This window comes from Myotis daubentonii, chromosome 16, assembly GCF_963259705.1.
Source record: "Myotis daubentonii chromosome 16, mMyoDau2.1, whole genome shotgun sequence".
Lineage (NCBI taxonomy): Eukaryota > Metazoa > Chordata > Mammalia > Chiroptera > Vespertilionidae > Myotis > Myotis daubentonii.
This window is the reverse complement of record NC_081855.1, coordinates 40,099,762-40,121,117: the sequence shown is the minus strand read 5'-3', so window position 1 is coordinate 40,121,117 and position 21,356 is coordinate 40,099,762. Positions and strand designations below refer to the sequence as shown.

General features: G+C 52.8%; 1 protein-coding gene across 4 annotated transcripts in view; it reads left to right on the top strand.

Annotated features, from left to right (window-relative positions):
- Nucleotides 1-21,356, top strand: part of PRKCA (protein kinase C alpha) — a 286,668-nt gene that overhangs the window by 248,872 nt on the left and 16,440 nt on the right. For all 4 annotated transcript variants that reach the window (XM_059670054.1, XM_059670057.1, XM_059670056.1 and 1 more), the window contains 5 exons: nucleotides 1,355-1,417; nucleotides 2,107-2,245; nucleotides 12,215-12,295; nucleotides 19,064-19,171; nucleotides 20,736-20,876. In XM_059670054.1, coding sequence (XP_059526037.1) covers nucleotides 1,355-1,417; nucleotides 2,107-2,245; nucleotides 12,215-12,295; nucleotides 19,064-19,171; nucleotides 20,736-20,876 — 532 coding nt within the window. The remainder of the gene's footprint in view (nucleotides 1-1,354; nucleotides 1,418-2,106; nucleotides 2,246-12,214; nucleotides 12,296-19,063; nucleotides 19,172-20,735; nucleotides 20,877-21,356) is intronic.

Below are 21,356 nucleotides of genomic sequence, written 5' to 3'. Positions count from 1 at the left end.
AAAGATAGAAAAGCCCGAAAAATATTGTCCAAGCCGCCTATAATCCATCTCTTATTTCTCTCCGATCTCTCCCCTCTCCCACCAGCCCCCTCCCCATACACACACACACACACACACACACACACACACACATACACCGGTGAGGGGTTTGGTCCTTGTGGTCGGGTTTTCTCGGCTCACGCCGACATCTGTGCTCACCTAGGCCTCCTGGGTCGATGTGCGCACAGGCAGTTCTGTGGCTCCTCAGACTTCAGAGCTTCCTGAATACGATACCAATTTAAAACATCTCTCAGCGTTTATCCTGCGTGTTAGACATGCACCTACGAATGACTCTGAAGTGACGGCAGCCGCTGCTTTCTATTATGAATTATTTAGAAGAGTGAACTCGGGCATGAGTCGGCGTGTGTCCCACTTACCCCCGCGCTCGGGGTGGAGGTGGCGGTGAGGAATCCAGCTCAGGAGCTCACCACACACTCCGCTTCGTCTTCCAGGAATAACCGTGTGTTTAACACGGATGTATTCTGTTCACGAGGAGGAACGTGGAAATCGGCTCTGCCGCAGTCCCCATCGGCTCTGGCAAAGAGCAGTCTAACAGCCACTCTTTTAAAAAATATATATTGACTGGTTTCAGAGAAAGGAAGGGAGAGGGAAAGAGAGAACCATCAATGATGAGAGAGAATCATGGGTCAGCTGCCTCCTGCACGCCCCCTACTGGGGATTGAGCCCACAACCCAGGCGTGTGCCCTGAATGGAATCAAAACCCTGACCTCCTGGTTCATGGGTTGCCACTCAACCACTAAGTCATATCAGCCGGACTAACAGCCACTCTTTAAGAGATTGTATTAGGGCCCAGCCCATGTGGCTCAGTGGTTGAATGTTAACCCAGGAACCGGGAGGTCAGGGTTCGATTCCCGGGCAGGGCGCATGCCCAGTTGCTAGCTCAATCTTCAGAGTAGGGTGTGCAGGAAGCAGCCGATCCACGATTCTCTTTCATCATTGATGTTTCTCTCTCTCTCTCTCCCTCTCTGAAATAAATAAAAAATATTTATAAAAAAATTTTTTTGAACAAAGATTGTAGTAGGAAATTCTCTTATAAGTTACCTGTCCCCCTGCCCCGGACGAAAAGTGCTTGTTTCTGGGCAGGACCTAAACCCATCTCGTCGGTGTTATTAGCTGTGTCATCTGTAGGGGCAGTTGGAGTGATGAACGGCAGAGGGAGGGGCGGGGGCTGGAAGAGCAGGCGTGGGGCGATGCTAATCTCTGACAATCTCACTTCCCCGGCGCCTGGACTGGGTGGGACAGGGACCAAGTCTCCAGGAGTCCGGAGGAGCCTGACCAGCTTTTTCTCTCGCAGATTCTATGCAGCAGAGATTTCCATTGGACTGTTCTTCCTTCATAAACGAGGAATCATTTATAGGTGCGTGGCGAAACTCCCCCACCCTCCGTGCAGTTGAGCATTGGGCTGGACCCCTGGGTCTCTGTGGGCGTGTAATTCTGGGATGGGGACTTAAGACGTGGAGTCCATGACCCCCCAGGCAACAGACCCCGGCTGGGACCCTCCGGGCGATCGGAACCACCTTCTGACCTCAGGACCTCACTTATCCGTCTCCTTTCTGCTTCCCACAAGAAAACATGCTTTTCTTTCCACCGACCGCCCCCCCTCTGCCTTGGATGCGGGAGGGAGGTCCGAGGCAGGAGAGGGGACACATGTGGGACCCGTGGGTGGTGCTGTACCTGTGGTCTGCACACCTGGGTCAGACCCCTCTGCGTGGGATGCAACTAAATCGGACGACTGGCCTGTCCCAGATCTGCTAACTCAGAATCTCTGGTGATTCCCTTGTGCAGCCAATGGTTGGGGACTCACTAGTTCAGCCATTTAGTCGTTCATTTAACACCCATCCATTACGAACTTCCTGTGTCCTGGGCACTGTATGTATTAGGCTCTGGAGATGAAAAAACAGTCGTTTCTGGTCCCGACCCCCCTGGTACTTGTAGTTCATGTGCCGCTGAGGCGGCAGCTCGTCAGAGATGTGCCTCAGTAGCTGCAGAGCGAGCCGTGCTCCCCACGTGGTGGGCCGGGCGCCGACGCTGTGCCCTTCCCCGCAGGGACCTGAAGTTAGACAACGTCATGCTGGACTCGGAGGGGCACATCAAGATCGCCGACTTCGGGATGTGCAAGGAGCACATGATGGACGGCGTCACGACCAGGACCTTCTGTGGGACCCCAGACTACATCGCCCCGGAGGTAGGGACCCCCATTCTCCTGTTTCCCTAGACCAGCGCCCTCACACTGCCGCCACTGCTCCCTCCTGGGGTGCGGAGCCGTCCTCGAGTCACTGTGGGCCTGTGACGGCAGAACGCACTACACAGCGAAACAGGAAGTAGAGACACGCATGCTCGTGCCACCTAGTCGGTGCACGCCTTGTTTTCTGGATTTTTGCTCTCCCATGTGCACGGGTAAGCCAGTTGCACGGTAAAATGTACTTCGCGGTCATGGTCCAAACAACCTAAGAAGCTGGGCAGGGAAGAAGGGCTCTGGCTTGTCAGGATGTTCTTCGTGGGAAAACTGGGTCAGATGGTGGTTCTGGCCCTGGCTTTTTCGCGAAATCGGAGTGATTAGTGCTTAAAGGGCCCGTGGGCATTGACCACGTGTTTATTCTGGGACGAACGCACCATGTGGCTCTGAGCAGAGTGGCTCTGAGGTCTGTGTGCTGACAGCCGAGGCCGCGCTGCTTTGTCTTGGTGATGCTGCGTGTGGAGTGCTTTTCTTCCTGGGCTGTACCCAGGCGCCGTGCAGCCAGCTCTGCCCACACACAGCCCGCGGGCGGACGGACCGTCGCCTCCCGGCGAGCTCCTGCAGCTGCAAGGGGGTTGGTTCAGAGTCAGGCCAGCCCTCGGCTTTCCATGGCAGCTGGTGACGGCTTTATGGTATTTAGTCAACATATCGTCCCCGGTATTTCTCTCGGAGGCAGTCGGGACAGTGGGAGTGACATGAGCGTAGAAGTCGGACCCCGGGGAGCTTCTGTCCTGACTCTTATGTACAGGCTGTGGGACCTCGGGCCAGCTCCTTGCCCTCTCGGAACCCGTTTCCGCAGGGTGAGCTGGGAGAATGATAAGTTCCAAGCAGCATTGCTGTCAGGACTCAAGTGCCTAACACAGTGCTTGGCACCTAGTCAACCCCCAGGAGTGGCCATTATTCCGGAAGGAAAACTGATGCATATCCCTTTGTTAAGAGCTTTTTGTTGGTTATACTCCTAGAGCATGTGGAAACGTAGAGTTAGACTATATTTTTAGAAACTTAAACTCTGAATTACATGGGCAAAGGCATTATGTTATCTTGATGAGTAATTTGTTGGGATTTTTCTCCCAAAAGAGCTCACACATTAGTATCCCCAGGCATAACATGAGCTTAAATAGCCCTATTTTCAAACATGAATAGCAAGATCTTACAGTAGAAATACCCCTCACCCCACCCCCAGGCCATGTCATGCTAGGAACCTTGGAACAAGCTTTCAGACGGAGGGATCCTGAGGACACCTGGCAGAGAGAGGGATACTGGGAACACGCCCTAGAACAGTGATGGCGAACCTTTTGAGCTCGGCGTGTCAGCATTTTGAAAAACCCTAACTTAACTCTGGTGCCGTGTCACATATAGAAATTTTTTGATATCTGCAACCATAGTAAAACAAAGACTTATATTTTTGATATTTATTTGATATATTTAAATGCCATTTAACAAAGAAACAGCAACCAAAAAAATGAGTTTGCGTGTCATCTCTGACACGCGTCATAGGTTTGCCATCACTGCCCTAGAGAGAGAGGGATGCTGGGAATGTGTCCTCAGAGAGAGGGATGCTGGGAACACGTCCTCAGAGGTGGATGCTAAGAAAACCAACTTTGGGCCTCGCAATCCCTGGAAGATAGCATGGGCTGGCCCCAGTACCCTCCGTGTCCGCAAGCCTCGTTCCTCTCCTTATACTCACTGCACAAGCAAGAACAAAGAAAGCCCTCTGTTCATCGAGTGTCTACTACGTGCCAGACACCTTACGTACTCTCCCTCCAATCCCACACCCAGCCCTGTAAGGGACGCAACATCAGGCCCCGGTTGCAGGGCAGGCGCCTGCAGGGTCAGGAATGGTCTGAGGCCACCTTACTAGGAGATGCTGGAGTCCGGCGTCCACCCCTGGACCGCCTCCAGACCTTTGCACGCCCACCACACTAAATGCTGCTCACACCGCAGGGAGTCACGTGTTCAGAGAGCACTGCGCATGCTTTCCTGGGCGAGCGGTGCCACCAGGGTGCAGGGCGATATCAGACGAGGGCCTGACCTCAGAGTGCTTACAGCTTAGGGGCGGGGAGCCCCGTGCGGACGAGCAGGACCCGAGATAGGTTTAGGTTCCAGTCAGCCTTCATTGAGAACCGAGCGGTGCTGCTCTGGGAGCTCAATCAATAGTGGCTGGAGGTTGTTTCCCCTTCGGCCAGTGTTTTCCTCCTAAGGGCCCCCAGGGGTCATTGTGGGGTGGAGAAAGACCATCTAGGGTCGAGGTTTCTGAATTGGGTCACAGGTTAACATTCTCCTGTCCTCTGTGTAAATCGTCCTGTCAGGTGGAGGAAAAATAATTATCTTAGATGGCATTTCCCTTAATAGGCAAAGCAGAGGCTTAAATAGTTATGGCTGTTTGTTCAGAAACCTTGAAATGGATTAGACCACAGCATCTCCTCAACCGGGAAGAGGAGCTACGGCGGAAAAGGTCGCCAACAGGTGTGATTTTGGAGTTGAGATGGTCGCCCGTGTAAGGGGCGCTAATCAGAAAGTAATACCTGGCCATGCCCACGTGTTCAGTGGTTAGAGTACCGGCCACACACTGAAGGGTCTCAGGTCCAGTTCCTGGGAAAGGGCGACTACCTGGATTTCAGGTTCTATTCCTGGCCCTTATCAGGGCACATCTGGGAGGCAACCAATCTCTCTCTCTCTCTCTCTCTCTCCCCCCTCCCTCCCTTCCACTGTAAAAATCAATGGAAAAAATAACCTCAGGTGAAGAATAACAATAAAAACCCGATTCCTGAAGCCAACTTGAAGTCTACCCTTTGCTTTGACCTGGAAAGAATTCTCCGCGTCAGTGAGAGTCCTTGACAAGGCCACACAGACACTCTATCTGGACTTCATCCCCCACCAGAAAGTTAGTGATGTGGGTGTCTGAGAGCCAGCACTCAGATGTGATAGCCCATCTTTTCTTTGACATCCTTTAGGCTGAGTTGCACATGTGGCCAAGTTCCAGATGTGACCCAAGTTGCACATTCCTCCACCTGAACGGCAGTCAGAGCCCTGAGTCAGGGGCGGCCCCCGGCACCTGTAATGCGGTCGGTGACTTGGGATCTCACTGCAGCTGTTAAGACCAAGCAGGTCCCTCAGAAGCCAAGGGTGAACCAGCAACACAAGTCCCTCTCCCTCACGTGCATCCATTAGTCGGGTGTTTAGCAGGTGCCTACTAAGTGCCTGGGCACTCTGGGCAGGAAAGGAGAGCCCAGAAGGGACGTGGGAGGAGGCTGGGGCTGGGGGCAGTTAGAAATACTGTCTGGGTTTAGAGACACGTGGGTTTAGAAACGTGGCGAGACAGTATTCCCCTTGCCAGGAACAGGTGGCACCTCCAACACGGCTGAAATGGCCAGGAGAAGTCTGCGGGCACCTTGGCCACCCCGTGGCTGGCCAGCCACAAGCAGAGGTGTAAACCCCTGGGAGTGTGGGGGCCGGATGAGTTTAGAGCTGACGACCTGTCCTTCCAGCCCAGCATTGCCCGTGAGTCTGCATCTTTATGTCACATCTGCCTAATGGTTCAAGTTGACTCTGGTATCTATTAAGAGAAAGGTCTCCAGGTAAGATTCAGCCAATGGGCCATCAGCTGTGACCTCTCTTCTGGAGGGGTCAAGGGTCCCATCTGGAAGAGCCACATATTAGAGACGGGAGGGAAAGAGAAGACCAAGAGGTGTACACAGAGGCAGAGAACCAGGAGGCTGTAGTGTCCACCTGGGATGTCCTGACCTTAGGTGTCCGCGTGGCTCCCTCCCTTACCTCCTTCCAGCCTCAGCTCAGATGTCCCCTCGGGGAGGCCACCTTTCCTGACCATCCTGTTTAAAACTGCAAACCTCCAGCCCACCCACACCCTGACCCCGTGGCCCTGCATCCCTTCGAGGCACTCATCAGCTGCTGATGCACCGAGGTATTCGTTTCTTATCTGCTCCACACAGCAGAACCTGTGCCTCCTTCCTTGCCAAGCCCCGCCCCCGGGTCTGAGGCCCCGCCCCGGGTCTGGAACCCCGCCCCGGGTCTGAGGTCCCGCCCTGCAGGCAGATGCCTTTGGGACTGCTGGATGCGGCATGCTGCCTGCCAAGGTGCGGCTGTGGCACAGGAGTCCAGGAGCAGAGCTGCAGGCTCAGAAGCTGCTGTTGGAAGGGTGGTTCCCAAGGCCGCCAGGGGCTGAGGCAGATGGCAGGGGATGGAGTGCAGAGGACAGCCAGGGACTGAGTGCCCGAAGGTTGGCGGGACATCAGCCCGGGTCCCCCAGACAGCCAAAGTGCCCCCAGGGTTGCATCCCGAGACCTTTCCTGGCCGTGGGGGAAGGGGTTGTAGAGAGGGACAGAGGATAAAAGGAGTAAAAGTTAAATGAGAAAGAGACTCAGGCGGTGCCCACAGCCAGGCAGCCAGGCAGTAAATTACTTGGCAGACGGAGAAGAGCAGGGAAATGAGGTGGAGAAAGGCCAGGCGGCTCCGGCCACCCTGGGATCCGTGCCTCTGAATGACAGCCCCACACGCCCCACACACCCGCACGGGCGCGAGCCAAGAAAGCACTGATTGGAGAAAGAGGATGATAAACCGAGGGGCGCCTTTTCTTTCTGTCGAAGGCCAGCTTCCTCCATGGAGGTCACGAGCCAGTGACTCCACTTCGCAAGAGAAACGAAGCGGCGCTCACCCGCCCAGAAATATTTAAAGAGCCGAGGCCAGGCTTTTCCTTGGGTTCCTCCTTAAATTGTGTAACTCTCCCCAGGTCTTTTCAAGGAATTGTGCCGAGTGCATCAGCTCGTATACTCAGTTGTCTTCTTGCAGCTCTTTAACTGCCTCCCAGCTGGGCCTCATCTGGGCACCTCCAAACCCCAAACAAAGAAGAGGAATCTGCAAATCTCCCTGTAGCTACTGCTGGGTAGCTTCAGGCAGAGGCTAAATTAGCACCTCCTTAGAGATCCAAAAGCCAGTGTACCCAGTGGTCAGAGTGGGACCATCCAGATTACAACTCCTCAGATCCATAAGGGACACATTCAGGGGGCAGACTCAGTGAGCACCAAAGCCCCACTGGAGCAAGTCTTGCCCCATAAGGGTATCTCCAGCACAGAAGTTCTCCCACCATAGACACAGCTGATTCTCACAGCCAGTTGGCCTGGAGGTCAATTCTTCCCAGTGATACCAACAACAATCAAGGCTTAACTACAACAAGACTGTGCACAAAGCCCACAAAGGGGTGCACCAAGAGTGTCCACCTCAGGTAATTGGGGAGGCTGAGCCACTGGGCCCTATAGGACACCTAGCACAGAAAGCCACTCTATCAACACAGGGAAGCAGCCAAAATGCAGAGACAAAGAAACAGGTCACAAATGACAGAAATGGAGGAAAGAAAACTACTGGATATAGAGTTCAAAACCACGGTTATAAGGTTTTTCAGGAATTTTCTAGAAACCGCCGATAAATTTAGTGAGACCCTCAAGAAATCTAGTGAGACCCTCAAGGATATGAAAAAGGACCAACTAGAAATTAAGCATACACTGACTAAAATAAAGAATATTATACAGAGTTCCAACAGCAGACTAGAGGATCGCAAGAATCAAGTCAAAGATTTGAAATACGAGGAAGCAAAATCACCCGACCGGAAAAAGAAAAAAGAATCCAAAAACATGAAGATAGTGTGAGGAGCCTCTGGGACAACTTCAAGTGTACCAACATCCGAATTATGGGGGTGTCAGAAGAAGAGAGAGAGCAAGATATTGAAAACCTATTTGAAGAAATAATGACAGAAAACTTCCCCTACCTGGTGAAAGAAATAGACTTACAAGTCCAGGAAGTGCAGAGAACCCCAAACAAAAGGAATCCAAAGAGGACCACACCAAGACACATCATAATTAAAATGCCAAGAACAAAAGACAAAGAGAGAATCTTAAAAGCAGCAAGAGAAAAACAGTTAGTTACCTACAAGGGAGTACCCATACGATTGTCAGCTGATTTCTCAACAGAAACTATGCAGGCCAGAAGGGAGTGGCAAGAAATATTCAAAGTGATTCAAATATTCAAAGAAATATTCAATAGCAAGAACCTACAACCAACATTACCTTACCCAGCAAAGCTATCATTCAGAATTGAAGGTCAGATAAAGAGCTTCACAGATACAAAAAAGCTAAAGGAGTTCACCACCAAACCAAACCAGTATTATATGAAATGCTGAAAGGTATTCTTTAAGAAGAGGAAGAAGAAAAAGGTAAAGATAAAAATTATGAACAACAAATACATATCAATAAGTGAATCTAAAAACCAAGCGAATAAAAAATCTAATGAACAGAATAAACTGGTGAATATAATAGAATCAGGGTCATAGAAAGGGAGTGGACTGAAAAATCTCGGGGGAAAGGAATGGGGGGTACAGGAAGAGACTGGACAAAAACCGTACACCTATGCATGAGGACAGGGATGGGGTGGGAACCGGTTGGAGGGGAGCTATGGGGCGGGGGGGGGGGGGGGGAGAGGAACAACTGTAATAATCTGAACAATAAAGATTTAATTTATTTAAAAAAAGAAAGAAAAAAACTTCTGCAGTCGAACCAGTGTGGCTCAGTGGTTGAGCATCAACCTATGAACCAGGAGGTCACGGTTGGATTCCTAGTCAGGACATATGCCCAGGTTTTGGGCTCAATCCCCAGTGTGGGGCGTGCAGGAGGCAACCAATCAATGATTCTCTCTCATCATTGATGTTTCTATCTCTCTCTCCCTTCCTCTCTGAAATCAATAAAAATATTTTTTAAAAAAACAAAGCTTTCCCAGCCCCATCCTGGCTGGGAGGCCTTCCAGTGTGTAGCCTGGCCGAGCGGGGAAGGGTGGACGGCCTTAGAGTACCGTTTTCCTGCCGCTGTGGGCCTTGGGCCAGGCAAGAGACTCGAGGCTGCCCCTGGCCCCTTGCATTCCTGGTCCTGCACCCAGGCAGGGAGAAAGCTCCTGCATAGCTCAGTTTTATCAGACAGGCAGCCATTTATAACATCCGACACCCCCCCCCAAGCCGTGGGCTCATGTTAGTATAACCGTAATGATCATGATGACAGATAGCAGTGCACTGAAGGCCCGCGGTCCTGCTGGGTCTGTGCTGGCAGCTGACGTTCAGCCTCCCACGTGCTGCAGGAAGTCTGCCGCCCGAGCCCCTCGCCAAGCCTCTCCTCCTATGAGGTCCTCTGCTGTGAGAAGCCACATTGCCATGGCAGCCCCTTGCCTGGGGTTTCAGGATGCCAGGCAGCTCCCCACCCCCACACCGGGCTTGGCTGGCAGCCTCCATTGGCCCACAAGTGCCAGAGACACCTGCCCCGGTGGGGGCAGATGAGCCCAGGCCGGCTCCTCCCACAGTAGTTGGTTAGAGTGTCACCCTGTACACCAAAATATTGCGGTTCGATTCCCAGTCAGGGCACATACCAAGGTTGTGGGAGGCAACCAATTGATATTTCTCTCACATCAATATTTCTCTCTCCCTCTCTCCCTGCCTCCCTCCCTCTCTCCCTCTCTACTTCCCTTCTTCCCTCCTTCTCTTCTCTCTAAAACCAATAAACATATCCTCAGGTGAAGATTTTTTTTAAAAAAACACCACCACTAGTAAAACGCCGATTGTTAAAAATAGATCGCAGGGACTGCTTTTAATATAGTTATAAGAACAGATTTCATTCATGTACTTTTCAAATATAGATACTAAAGTGAAATAATGATTTCAAATCTCTTTAATCCTCAAAGCCCTTTGATGAATATTTTGTTAATCCCAGTAGGAGTGATTATATATCTTTGAAAGGTACAAATCGTATTTTTAAGACAAATTTGTCACTATACTGAGCACCACCTGTTAACTGATGGGCTTCAGGCAAGTCTCCCAAACGCTTACCCCTCGGTTTTCTCACCTGTAAAATGGGAACAACGGTCATTGCTGTCTCATCGGGTTATACAAAACATGTGGAGACTATCGGGCGGGTGGTAAGTGCTCAGCAGGCGCACTTTCATTCTCCCAAAGACAGTTTCTGTGCTTCTACTTGGCCAGGACAGGCGGTGGTCCAGGGGTTTCCTGTCTGGGCCCTGGAGGGATATCATTCCGGGTCACTAGGTAATAACTAGAGACTCATTTTGGCTGGGTTTTTTAGTGCTTCGTGTGTGTGTTTTCCAAGTTTTCAGAAAAGAACAAATGCCGTTTTAAAAAGCAGTGACGGCCTCCTTGTGGGCCCCTTTGTGTGTCGTTTTCTTGTCGAGGAATAAGCCACAGAGACACCCCATCCAAACCCCGACCCTCTTGTCATCGCCTGCACTGAAGTGAGCCACGGGCTGTGCCTCGCATCCCATTGGGAGAAATGGCAGCGCTGCCTTAAAGCAACAGGGATGGGCAGACAGGCAGGGAGAGTGGGCCAATAAAAAAATGTGTGGGCCCGGCAGGCGTGACTCAGTGGTTGAGCATCAACCTGTGAACCAGGAGGTCACGGTTCAATTCCTGGTCAGAGCACATGCCAGCGTTTCGGGCTCGATCCCCAGTAGGGGGCGTGCAGAGGCAGCCAATCAATGATTCTTTCTCATCAGTTTTACAGACAGGCAGCCATTTATAACATCCCGACACCCCCCCAAGCCATGGGCTCATGTTAGTATAACCGTAATGATCATGATGACAGATAGCAGCGCACTGAAGGCCCGCGGCCCTGCTGGGTCTGTGCTGGCAGCTGACGTTCAGCCTCCCACATGCTGCAGGAAGTCTGCCGCCCGAGCCCCTGTTTCTGTCTCTCTCTTCCTCTCCCTTCCTCTCTGAAATCAATAAAAATATATTTTTTAAAAATACCTGGGGCCCTACCTGGTTTGGCTCAGTGGCTAGAGTGTTGGCCTGCGGACTGGAGGATCCAGGTTCGATTCCAGTCAAGGGCACATGCCCGGGTTGCATACTTGATCCCTAGTAGGGGGTGTGCAGAGGGCAGCCAATCAATGATTCTCTCTCATCTTCGATGTTTCTATCTCTCTCCCTCTCCCTTCCTCTCTGAAATCAATAAAAATATGTTTAAAAATGCCTTGGAACATTTCTAAGTCAAATTCGTATGCAAAGTGGCAGGACGGTCCTGCCGGGTACCTGTTGGTATGTCTTCACCTGGAATCCTGGGGCGTGATCCTGGGCCTGGGGATTGTGTTAGGTGCGCAGCCTGCCTGCGAGGCAGTCAAGCCAGTGTTTTAACAAGCCGACTAAATGAAAAGGACACTCTAATCACCGTACCATTCATCCTGCCTAACAATATCAACAATAACCCCTTAAGATCACCTGATATCAGGACCACATTTAAATGTTCCCACTTTCTTTTTTACAGTTGGTTGGTTAGAACCAAGATCGGACAAGGTCTGAATATTACATTTTATGTCTCTTTTAAAGCATTTTGAAACTTCAGTCATTCAGCAGCTATGGTACCTCTGTGAGCAACCCAGGAAAACTAGAAATTTTACTTTAGTCCTCTTTTTCTTTTTTATGATGATGATTATCATCATCATCTTCTTTATTACTTTTAATGAAGTTCTGTTACTTCGTTTGGTTATCTTATTTATGAGACTCATGCTTTGAATGACCTCTGCTTTTTCCAAATATTAAATCCACCTCAGTGCCAGATATTTTCCTCCAATGAGGATAATTAAATCGACCTCAGACAGTGCTGTGGCGTCTTGAGGGGGGGGTGGGGGGGGGAGATTCGGAAGACAGGTTCCAAATAGGTTTGAGACGGTGAATCGTGGGGTGACAGTTCTTGGCATGCCCAATTTGAGGGGCGCTCTTCCCTGGGTGTAGAAATCAAAGATATATCATCACCCCCTCATTTGCAAACAGTGTGAATGCCAACGTGCCTGATTTACCTGTCCGAACGCAGGCTTTTTGATTTGCCACTGAATGTAATTGATGTGTTTGTTTTCCCACAGATAATCGCTTATCAGCCGTACGGGAAGTCCGTGGACTGGTGGGCCTATGGCGTCCTGTTATATGAAATGCTGGCTGGGCAGGTAACGTTTCCCTGTGTTTTCATGCTTGTTTATCGCCATCCAGTGTGAACACTTCTGCTCCACGGGGGCCGAGAGAGCAGGACCCGGCGGTGTGGCAGGACAGGCCTGGTCTGGCTCCCCGGCCCGTGAAAGGTGGAGAAGCGCCCCTTGAGAGAGGATTGTATTCAGTCTGTACAGAAATTCTCTTCCGATCACAAAACCTGAATTGAAAGCTACCTCCTGGAGAATAGGCAGGGTACGGCTGTCACCTTACCCACAAAAGCCCCCTGCCTGTTGGCGACAACATGGCCTCTGTGAGTTTTCATTTTTTTTTTTTTTTTTTAATATTTGTATTGATTTCAGAGAGGAAGGGAGAGGGAGAGAGAGATAGAAACATCAATGATGAGAAAGAATCATTGATTGCCTCCTGCATGCCCCCTACTGGGGGTCGAGCCTGCAACCTGGGCGTGTGCCCGTGACCAGAATCAAACCCGGGACCCTTCAGTCCGCAGGCTCTATCCACTGAGCCACACCGGCCAGGGCTAGTTTTCAGTGGCTCAGCGCCGGGGTAGGTCCCTGCGGGCTTGTCTGCGGAAATCACCCGGTGCTGCCGAGTGTATCTGCTGTCCCTGAAGACGTGTCATGGCCTCTCCCTGCCTCCGCTCATCTCACCGTCGGCAGCTCACTGTCACGTCTGCAGAAGTCCGATGAGGCTGGACATCCAGCTAAGAAAAGGCAGATGTGGTCTCTGGGGAATGTGCATCTAGCTGATAGCCGAGTGCGTTGCTGCTGTCGTGGCACTTCTAACATAACGGCCCCGAGGTCTGTATCGGAGTCAGTCACACTCGCCGTTTTAACAGGCCCCTCGAAGCCTCAGCGGCTCCGCACACGGCGCAGGCTGCTTTCACATTCTGGGCGCAGTCCTCCGTGGTGTGGGGGAGGGGAACTCGGATCCACATGGTGATTCAGGGACCCAGGCTTCTTCCGTCCCTTGGCTCCACCTTTTAGGGCCTTAAATTCTTCCACTGACTCCTCATTATTCAACCGGCCAATGAGGAGAGAGCAGGAGGACGGAGGCAGGAACGTCTAGGGGCCAGGCCTAGAGGTGGCACTCCTCACTCCTGCCTGCACCCCACGGGCCACACAGCCCTGATGAGATGCAGGCCTGAGAGGGGCATGTACCTGTGAGCCCGGCAAGGGGAAGGAGGTTCGGGGAGCAGCTACCAGGTCTCTGCCATTATACCTAAGAACCGTTCTGTGGAGGCAGCTTTTATAGTTGCCAGCACTCAAGTACTGGTGACCAGGAGTCGGACCCTCCGTCGCTAAGAGCCCGAGGTAGGAGAATGGAAAGAAATGCTTGTGTTGAGCAGCAGAGCTACTCCCGAAGAAATCTTCGTTTCGAGGGGGGTGGGGAAGGGAGTCAACCCTTTCTGACAAGTTACATCCATGGACTTGGTCGTTTATTCATTCAACACATACTTATTGAATGCACGCTTTCTGTGGTAACAGCCATGGACAGACATGACCTGTACCTTCATCAAGATTACAGTATAAAGAAAGAGAGACAGTAGACATGTTAAAAAGAAAAGAAAGGACTATATAATAGTTGAAAAGCTAAGAAGAAAAGTAACAAAGCAGGACAAGAACATAAGTGTTGGGGCAGGATTGACATTGTAGCTAGTGTGGCCGAGGAGGGCCTTGTGTACAAATAAAATTAAAATGAGAAGGAAATGAGGAATGTCTGTGTGCATCTCTGGGGGAAAGCACTCCATGCAGAGGGACTGGAATGGCATGTGCAAAGGCCCTGGGGTGGGATTATGTTGCCGTGTTTATTAAGCCAAGGAAGGGAAGCGCCAGTGTGGTTGGAGCAGAGTCGGGAAGCTGGAGAGGGAGTAGGAGAGGAGGCCTGCGGTCAGAGAGGAGGGGAGCACCAGGCCATGTGTGCAGGGAGGCCACTGCAGACCACTGGCTTAGACTCGGGGTGGGAGGCCACTGGTGATCGGTCCTTTATGTCTCTCTCATTGCATCTTACACCTCTTAATACTAGTCTTTTGGATATTAAAAGATAGAAGGTACCAGCCTTCACGTGGTCATTATTTCTCAGGGATGGTAAGATTTGATTGACATTTTAAAAAGCCGTCTGTGTATTATTTAGGTTTTCGTCCCCAGTACAATGTTGGTTTCAGGCCCATTACTTCCGTTTGTAAACACAGAAAAGCAGGTTATGCACAACAACTGTCAGGAAGACAACAGCTGGCAGAACCCACATCGCCTGCTCCTCTAGTTAACTTCCCCCTTTAGGAGTTGGACCGTGAAATTGGGCTGATTCTCGGCCCCTGAGAGCCGGGCTGCTCCTGAAAGCACAAGGGCCTGAGTTCCCCTCCTGGATGCCAGTCGAACGTTCTGACCCTCAGCCCAGCACACAAGCCTGCTTTCATGAAGAGGCCCGTCTGCATATGCCAGCAAAGGAAACCGTAGGGTGGAAATGGGCTCTGGCCCAGGGCACGTTACAGGACGTGAACGGAGCTGTCTCCTTATTGGCCGTCTTCCTTCCCCTCCAGGCCTCCTGGGTCTTCACTCTGCAGGGAGAGCTGGGAAACGCCGGCTCCCGTGGGGAGGGCCCCTCTGGGGTGCATTGTGAGGTCCCGCCTCACCTGCAGACTGGTCCTTCCTCATCCCCCAGAGAGCACAGGGTCCTCCCACTCCCAGCGGCTCCATAGACATTCTGACCCATTTTCATGGTTTTCCATCCCGTCTCTCAGTCAGCCTGCCTTCGATGGTCTCTGGAAGTTTCCATAATCTCCATTGAAAATGGTGACACCCTAAATATGGCGCCGCAAGGCAGCCCACATTCAGGCGCAGTGGCAGACACTGCCGCTATCCCTCAAGGCCAGGGGTGGGACCCTTTTATCTGCCGAGGGCCATTTGGATGTTTATAACATCATTCTGGGGCCGTACAAAAGGATCCATTTAAAAATCAGCCTGCTATCTTTGGTCAGACATTAATTAACTCACCCTAATGGCTTGGCAGGACCAGACCAAATGATTTCGCAGACCTTATACGGCCCGAGGGACAGACGTTCCCCACCCCTGACCTAGACCTTCACCGCTCCTGCCACAAACACGGTGTTTTCATTCCAGAGCGCCCCCCCCCCCCACTTCCTAGTTTTCCTCTCTGACTCGATGCAAATTCCAACATATTCCTGGGCTGTGACTCAGCCCAAAGGATAATAAAGGCTCCACGTGTATTGCCCACACCCACCCCCTCAAAGCTGCCGGAACTCGGAGACCCAGCCGAGGGAATACATACTGTTACTGAAAAGTAAGACTAATTATAAAGTTGCCGGTGGGGTTGTGGCCTAAATTTGTCCTCTGTAATCAAGAGAGCTGACGATGAGCAGAAAAATCTTTCCTTGCAGTTCCCTTCTCATTTGCTTTATTTACGGTCAGCAGCCAGGGGGCCGTTCAGCATACGCAGTGGAGCCTGCGGTTCCGATTGCCTGACAGATACGATTACGTGCGGGCCTAACTGGTGTTTCCCTGGCGCTCATGAGCACAGCGGCTCCGGCACTCAGGTGTTCCTCCTCCAGGGCCCCGCCCGCCTGCTCTGCCCTCTGCCCTCTGCCAGGCCCCTCCATGCTATGCCTTCATCCCTGGCGAATCTGTGCTCGGTGCTTTATCCCACGACACCGCCTGATTGTCCTTGAGTTCTCCCCCACCCCACCCTGGTCACCAGTGACCACTTCCTGGTGAGGGATTTCGGAATCATTTTGGAAACAGGGATCCATCATCCCTCGTTTGTGTGTTTAACATTCACAAATTACGTATTGCCAAGGAAGGCACCCCCAAGCCAGGACGCTAGCTCAGCCGGAAACACCCGAGTCCAGATCTGTAGAAATTTAAGAAACAATCATGGGAATGCGGGGGAGAGGGGAACGAAGCAATACCCAAGCGGTCATGTCCTAAGTCCCTGGGCCACGCATTGCCCCCCGGTGTCCCCAGGCTCCATGGCTGGCCTGTCTGGGAAGGAAAATGAATAATTATAACTTTTCAGCATTGCCCCGCCTTCAACGCCTGAGAGCAAATTAGCATATGTGGCCCTCACTCAGAGGTTACAGAGCATCGGCCCTGGACCAAAGGGTCGCGGGTTCGATTCCTAGTCAAGGGCACGTATTCTCTTTGGAGGAAGTTTCTCTTGGGCCTGTGGCCTGGCTCATCTGTGGCTCAGCCCTGCCACGTTCCTGCGCTGGTGCTGACCTCCCCAAGGAGACTGGTTGAATCCCTGCTGTCTATCGCTGTCCAGCCAGGTACCAGCCGGCCACCTCTGGCCAGCGTCATGGGCAGGACCTATGCAGTCGCATGGGCCCAAGCTGCATAGCTGGGCTGGTGCTCTGCTGTCGCCACCTTGACGTTCTAACAATTACCTCATGAGGCCCACATCTTCCCTCGGCTCTGAGACCCACAGTGACGTAGCCCGTCCTGGCCAGCGGCTCTGAGGGGCCACAGTGTGAGTTGTCGATTGGTTATCCAGAGCAGAGCCTGTGCCCTGCTCCCCTCCAGGGCACTGGGACATTGCAGGGTATCCACTCACAGCGAATTCGAGGAAGTGGGGTCCCTGGAGGTGTGCAAGCCACAGCCCCCACAGAAACCACACCACATTTGTTTTAGTTATGAAAATCTCCTAGGCCCGTGGTCGGCAAACTGCGGCTCGCGAGCCACATGCGGCTCTTTGGCCCCTTGAGTGTGGCTCTTCCACAAAATACCACGTGCGGGCGCGCACATACAATGCGATTGAAACGTCGTGGCCCATGCGCAGAAGTCGGTATTTTGTGGAAGAGCCACACTCAAGGGGTCAAAGAGCCGCATGTGGCTCATGAGCCGCGGTTTGCGGACCACTGTCCTAGGCCCAAGCTCGGCCACATGTAGGGGTCGCTTTTTAGGGAAGATGCGGTGTTCCGTGGGTGTCATGTAACAGGTGGCCGGGAGAAGTAGGCTGCGTGATATCGGGCTGAGAAGACTGTGGGATGGACTGTGGGGCTGGCCTCCACTGTCCCTCTTGCAGGTGCAGCCACACCCTCACGCCCACCCACCCTGCCCTGCTGGCCCACGCCACCATCTGCTGCCTGCACTGCCCAGTGGGGTGGCCGCCTCCAACGGGCTTGCGAGGTGGGCATCCCAGAGCCATGTGACTTCTGCCCACGGAACCCCACCTGGGGCAGGCTGCCCCTGCGCTGCTCTGAGTCACTCTCCTCACCCACCTGCACGCTTCCCCCAAGCTCGTAACGTTCGTAACACCGGGCACTTACAACCGGAAAACGGGCCTATTTATTTCTATTTTTAGACACACACACCAAAAAAGCATGAGTGGCAGCAGTCACCCCATACCTGGTCCGAAAGTGGGGTCCTTTATAGGCTCGGCATGTTCCCTCTGTGGGTGTGGCTCCCGTGTGCCAGCCTTGCTTCCAGCTCCGGTTCAGGGCGGGGCTTGGGGGCCGAGGAGGAAGGTGGGGCCAGATGAACAGCTCGGGATGGTTTGTGAGTGGTGGTTAGGGGAGCGCTCTGCTTAGTTCCGCTACTCTTCTACTCGGGGGAAGATGTTTGATGAGAAGGGACCGCACGGTTGTTTTTGGTCCATGGTATCGTTTAAATTTAAGCCAGACTTTGTCATTATCTGAGCCCTAACCCTGTCAGCCAGAGGGACTGGAGTCCTCCCTATAATGAGAAGGAACATAAAGATGAAACATAGGACTCTTTGCACGAGGGCTGACCTGGTCTGCCTTTTGCATGCTGAGCTCACAGCTAAGTTAAAGGGGACGGTAAGCAGGTTCCCCGAAGCCCCCTCGTGCTGTGGGTTGTCCAGAGGGCAGGTGATTTGCCGACCTCAGGACTGAAGACATGCCGGGGGCATCCTGGGCTCCCCCTTCCTCCCAAGGACCCCAGCAGCCCCCAACGACAGCTCGTCTACCTGAACCACAATACCAGTGCCGCTAAGCACCCTTCACTGGGCTCTTACTGGATACAAGACACAATATCAGGCACTTTACAGACTCACCAGGGAACCCATTTTGCAGATTGGAAAACCGTGTCTTAGGGAGGCAAGTCACTTGTCTCTGGACAATCAGCTCGGAGGAGGTGGAGCTGGAATTCTGGTTTATGTCTGCCTGGCTTTAAAGCCGGGGCCTCCCTCTCTCCACAGGGAGCTGCAACCCGCCCCCACCCCTCCCCCGAAAAAGATGGGAGGTATTGGGTGGAAGCTGAGCTCCTGTCACCGCCACCACACGGGGGGCAGCTCTGTGTTGGGTCAGAGGGGCCCTGATGTGTATTCTGGACCCAAGGAAGTCCTCTTTGCCCGGGTTCTGATGTCCCCCTCACCCCATGTTCAGAATCCAAAGGCATTAGCGTCCGCCACCCCACACCCCACCCTCTGAACACACAGCCGTCTAACCTAACTAGGTCATAATTCCATTTTAATACATAATTGCAAGATTAATGGGTTAATTATCATTTATTTGAAAAATCAGAGCATTACTCAGAAACACTTTTCTCAAAGATTGTTTTGGGTTGCCCAGGGAGAGATCGTTAGAGGAGCAGAGGGAAACGGGAAGGCATACCACCTGCGAGCGAGGAAATGAAAGCTGGTCCAGTAAGCCCGCACGCGTCTGGGCTGACTGCAGCCTGGCCCCCTCCCCCCCCCCCCCCCCGCCGTGTCGCACGAGTGCGGCCCTTGGGGTGCTGCCTTCATCAACGACCTGCCTAAATATTTCTCCATCTTCCTCTTTTCCGGAACAGCCTCCATTTGACGGCGAGGACGAGGACGAACTCTTTCAGTCTATCATGGAGCACAACGTCTCTTACCCCAAATCCTTGTCCAAGGAGGCCGTCTCCATCTGCAAGGGAGTGAGTGTGCTGGGTTCCTTTTAGGGTTACAGATCGAAAGGGTGGACGGGTGATCTTTCCCACACTCCCCAGCAAGAGGGCACAGGGACCCCGCCACTGCCTCCCGCCTTCACGGGCGAGGGCCTGGGGACCTGCGGGGCGCGGTGGGGAAAGGGGAGCCTGGGACACGAGTTGACACCCCAACACCTCGGAAACTCAATAGCTTTAGTTTGCCATTCCCCCCTCCCCCCGCCCATGAAGTTGTGGTGCCGTTTAGTGGAAGTGATCACAGACGCTTAGAAAACGTTAGTTCTCCTCCGCTGCACACCTCCGTTAGTGCTGTGCCCATTGCTCTGTTTTTGAGATGTAACACACGTGTAGAAAAGGGCGCCCGTCATCAGTGTGCAGGCCAATGAATTGTCACAAAATGGACACGCGTGCCCGGCACCTCGAAGGCTGCCCCTGTCCCGCCCGGCAGTCACCCCCACGAGTCACTGCGTGCGTGCACTGTGCCCGTTTTGAACTTTGCACACGCGGATCTTGCCGTGGATGTGCCCTGGGCCTGGCTTTTCCCCTGACACTGCGATGGAGAGGTCTCTCCACGGTGTTGCGTGTGGTGGAAGCCCGTCTTCCACTCGGCCACGCGGTATTCCGTTGAGTGGACGTGCCACCCTCTGTGTATGCGTTCTGCTGGCGGGCGCTCAGTCGGCTGCTCTCTGGGGAGGGGCTGCCATGAGGCTTCTGGGTCATGGGTTTTGAGGAACGTGGGAATGAAATTTTCTGCTTTTTCAATTTGATTGAGGTACAATAGACAAATAAAATTGTAATATATTTAAAGTGAACAACAGGATGATGTGATAGATGTGTGCGTTGGCCAGTCATATCCACGGGTTCCACATCCGTAGACTCAACCCACCGCAGATCGAAAATATTCCCCCCAAAAAGTGACATGGTTGCTGACCTGTACCCATGGAGGGAGGCCTACGATGGCTGTGTCTGTGCTGAACATGGACAGACTTTTTTTTCTTGTCATTATTCCCAACAATACAGTATAACTGCTATTTAGATGGCATTTGCATTGTATCAGGTGTTATAAGTAACCTGGGGAAAATTGAAAGTACAGCGGGGCCTTGACTTACGAGTTTAATTCGTTCCGAGACCGAGCTCGTTAAGGAGCTCGTTAACTCAAATTACTCTGTCAACTCAGTGCAAAAATTCTGCCGAGAGACAGCTGGTATCTCAAAAAACTCGTTAGTCGGGACACTCGTAAGTCAAGGCCCCACTGTATACAGGAGGATGTGTGCAGGTTATATGCAAATACTACGCCTTTTATATGAGCATCCTTGGGTTTTGGTACCCATGAGGGGTCCTAGAGCTAATCCCCGTGAACACGGAGGGGTGACGGGACCTTATGAAAGGAACCCCACAGTCACGCTAACTCATCCATCACTTCAAGAAGTCACTCGTTTTTCTTCTTTGGAGAGAGAACACTTAATTCTTCTCTCTTGGCACATGTAAGTCATACAACACATTAATATCAACTGCAGTCGCACGTTATGCATTAGATCCTCTCTCCTGCTTCCAGCTGATGACCAAGCACCCGGGCAAGCGGCTGGGCTGCGGGCCCGAGGGCGAGCGGGACGTGCGCGAACACGCCTTCTTCCGGAGGATCGACTGGGAGAAGCTGGAGAACAGGGAGATCCAGCCGCCCTTCAAGCCCAAAGTGGTGAGTCGGGGCGACGCCGCTTCCTGGGCCCCGGTTCCCCAGATCTTGTGGGTCCCACCCACCCTTTTCCTGGAGAGCGGAAGGCGGTGACCCCTGGGTTCTGCAGGGGGAAGGCCAGTGCCTGCCTTGCCCTCCATTCTGTGTCTGGGCCACCAGCATTCCTGCTGACTTTGAGAGTCAGGACAGACGGGCAGCGAGGGGAGCCCATGTCCACCGGGCACTCCAACAGGGCGATGGCCGAGTGCCCCCAGAACCGTTAGAGAGCCGGGGCAGGGCTGCTTGGTTTGGATTTCATGGTCCATGTTCCTTGCTGAGAGGCCTTGGGCGGACTTTTCTGCGGCTCTGCTTGTCCCGGACTTGCCTGGCACCCGGAGCAGAACTCATTGGCAGGCCCTGGGCGCCGGTCTCAGCTTGGCCGCTGCCCCTGCTGCCGGGGGGGGGGGGGGTGTCAGCCACCATGTTTGGTGTCGCCACCTTTAT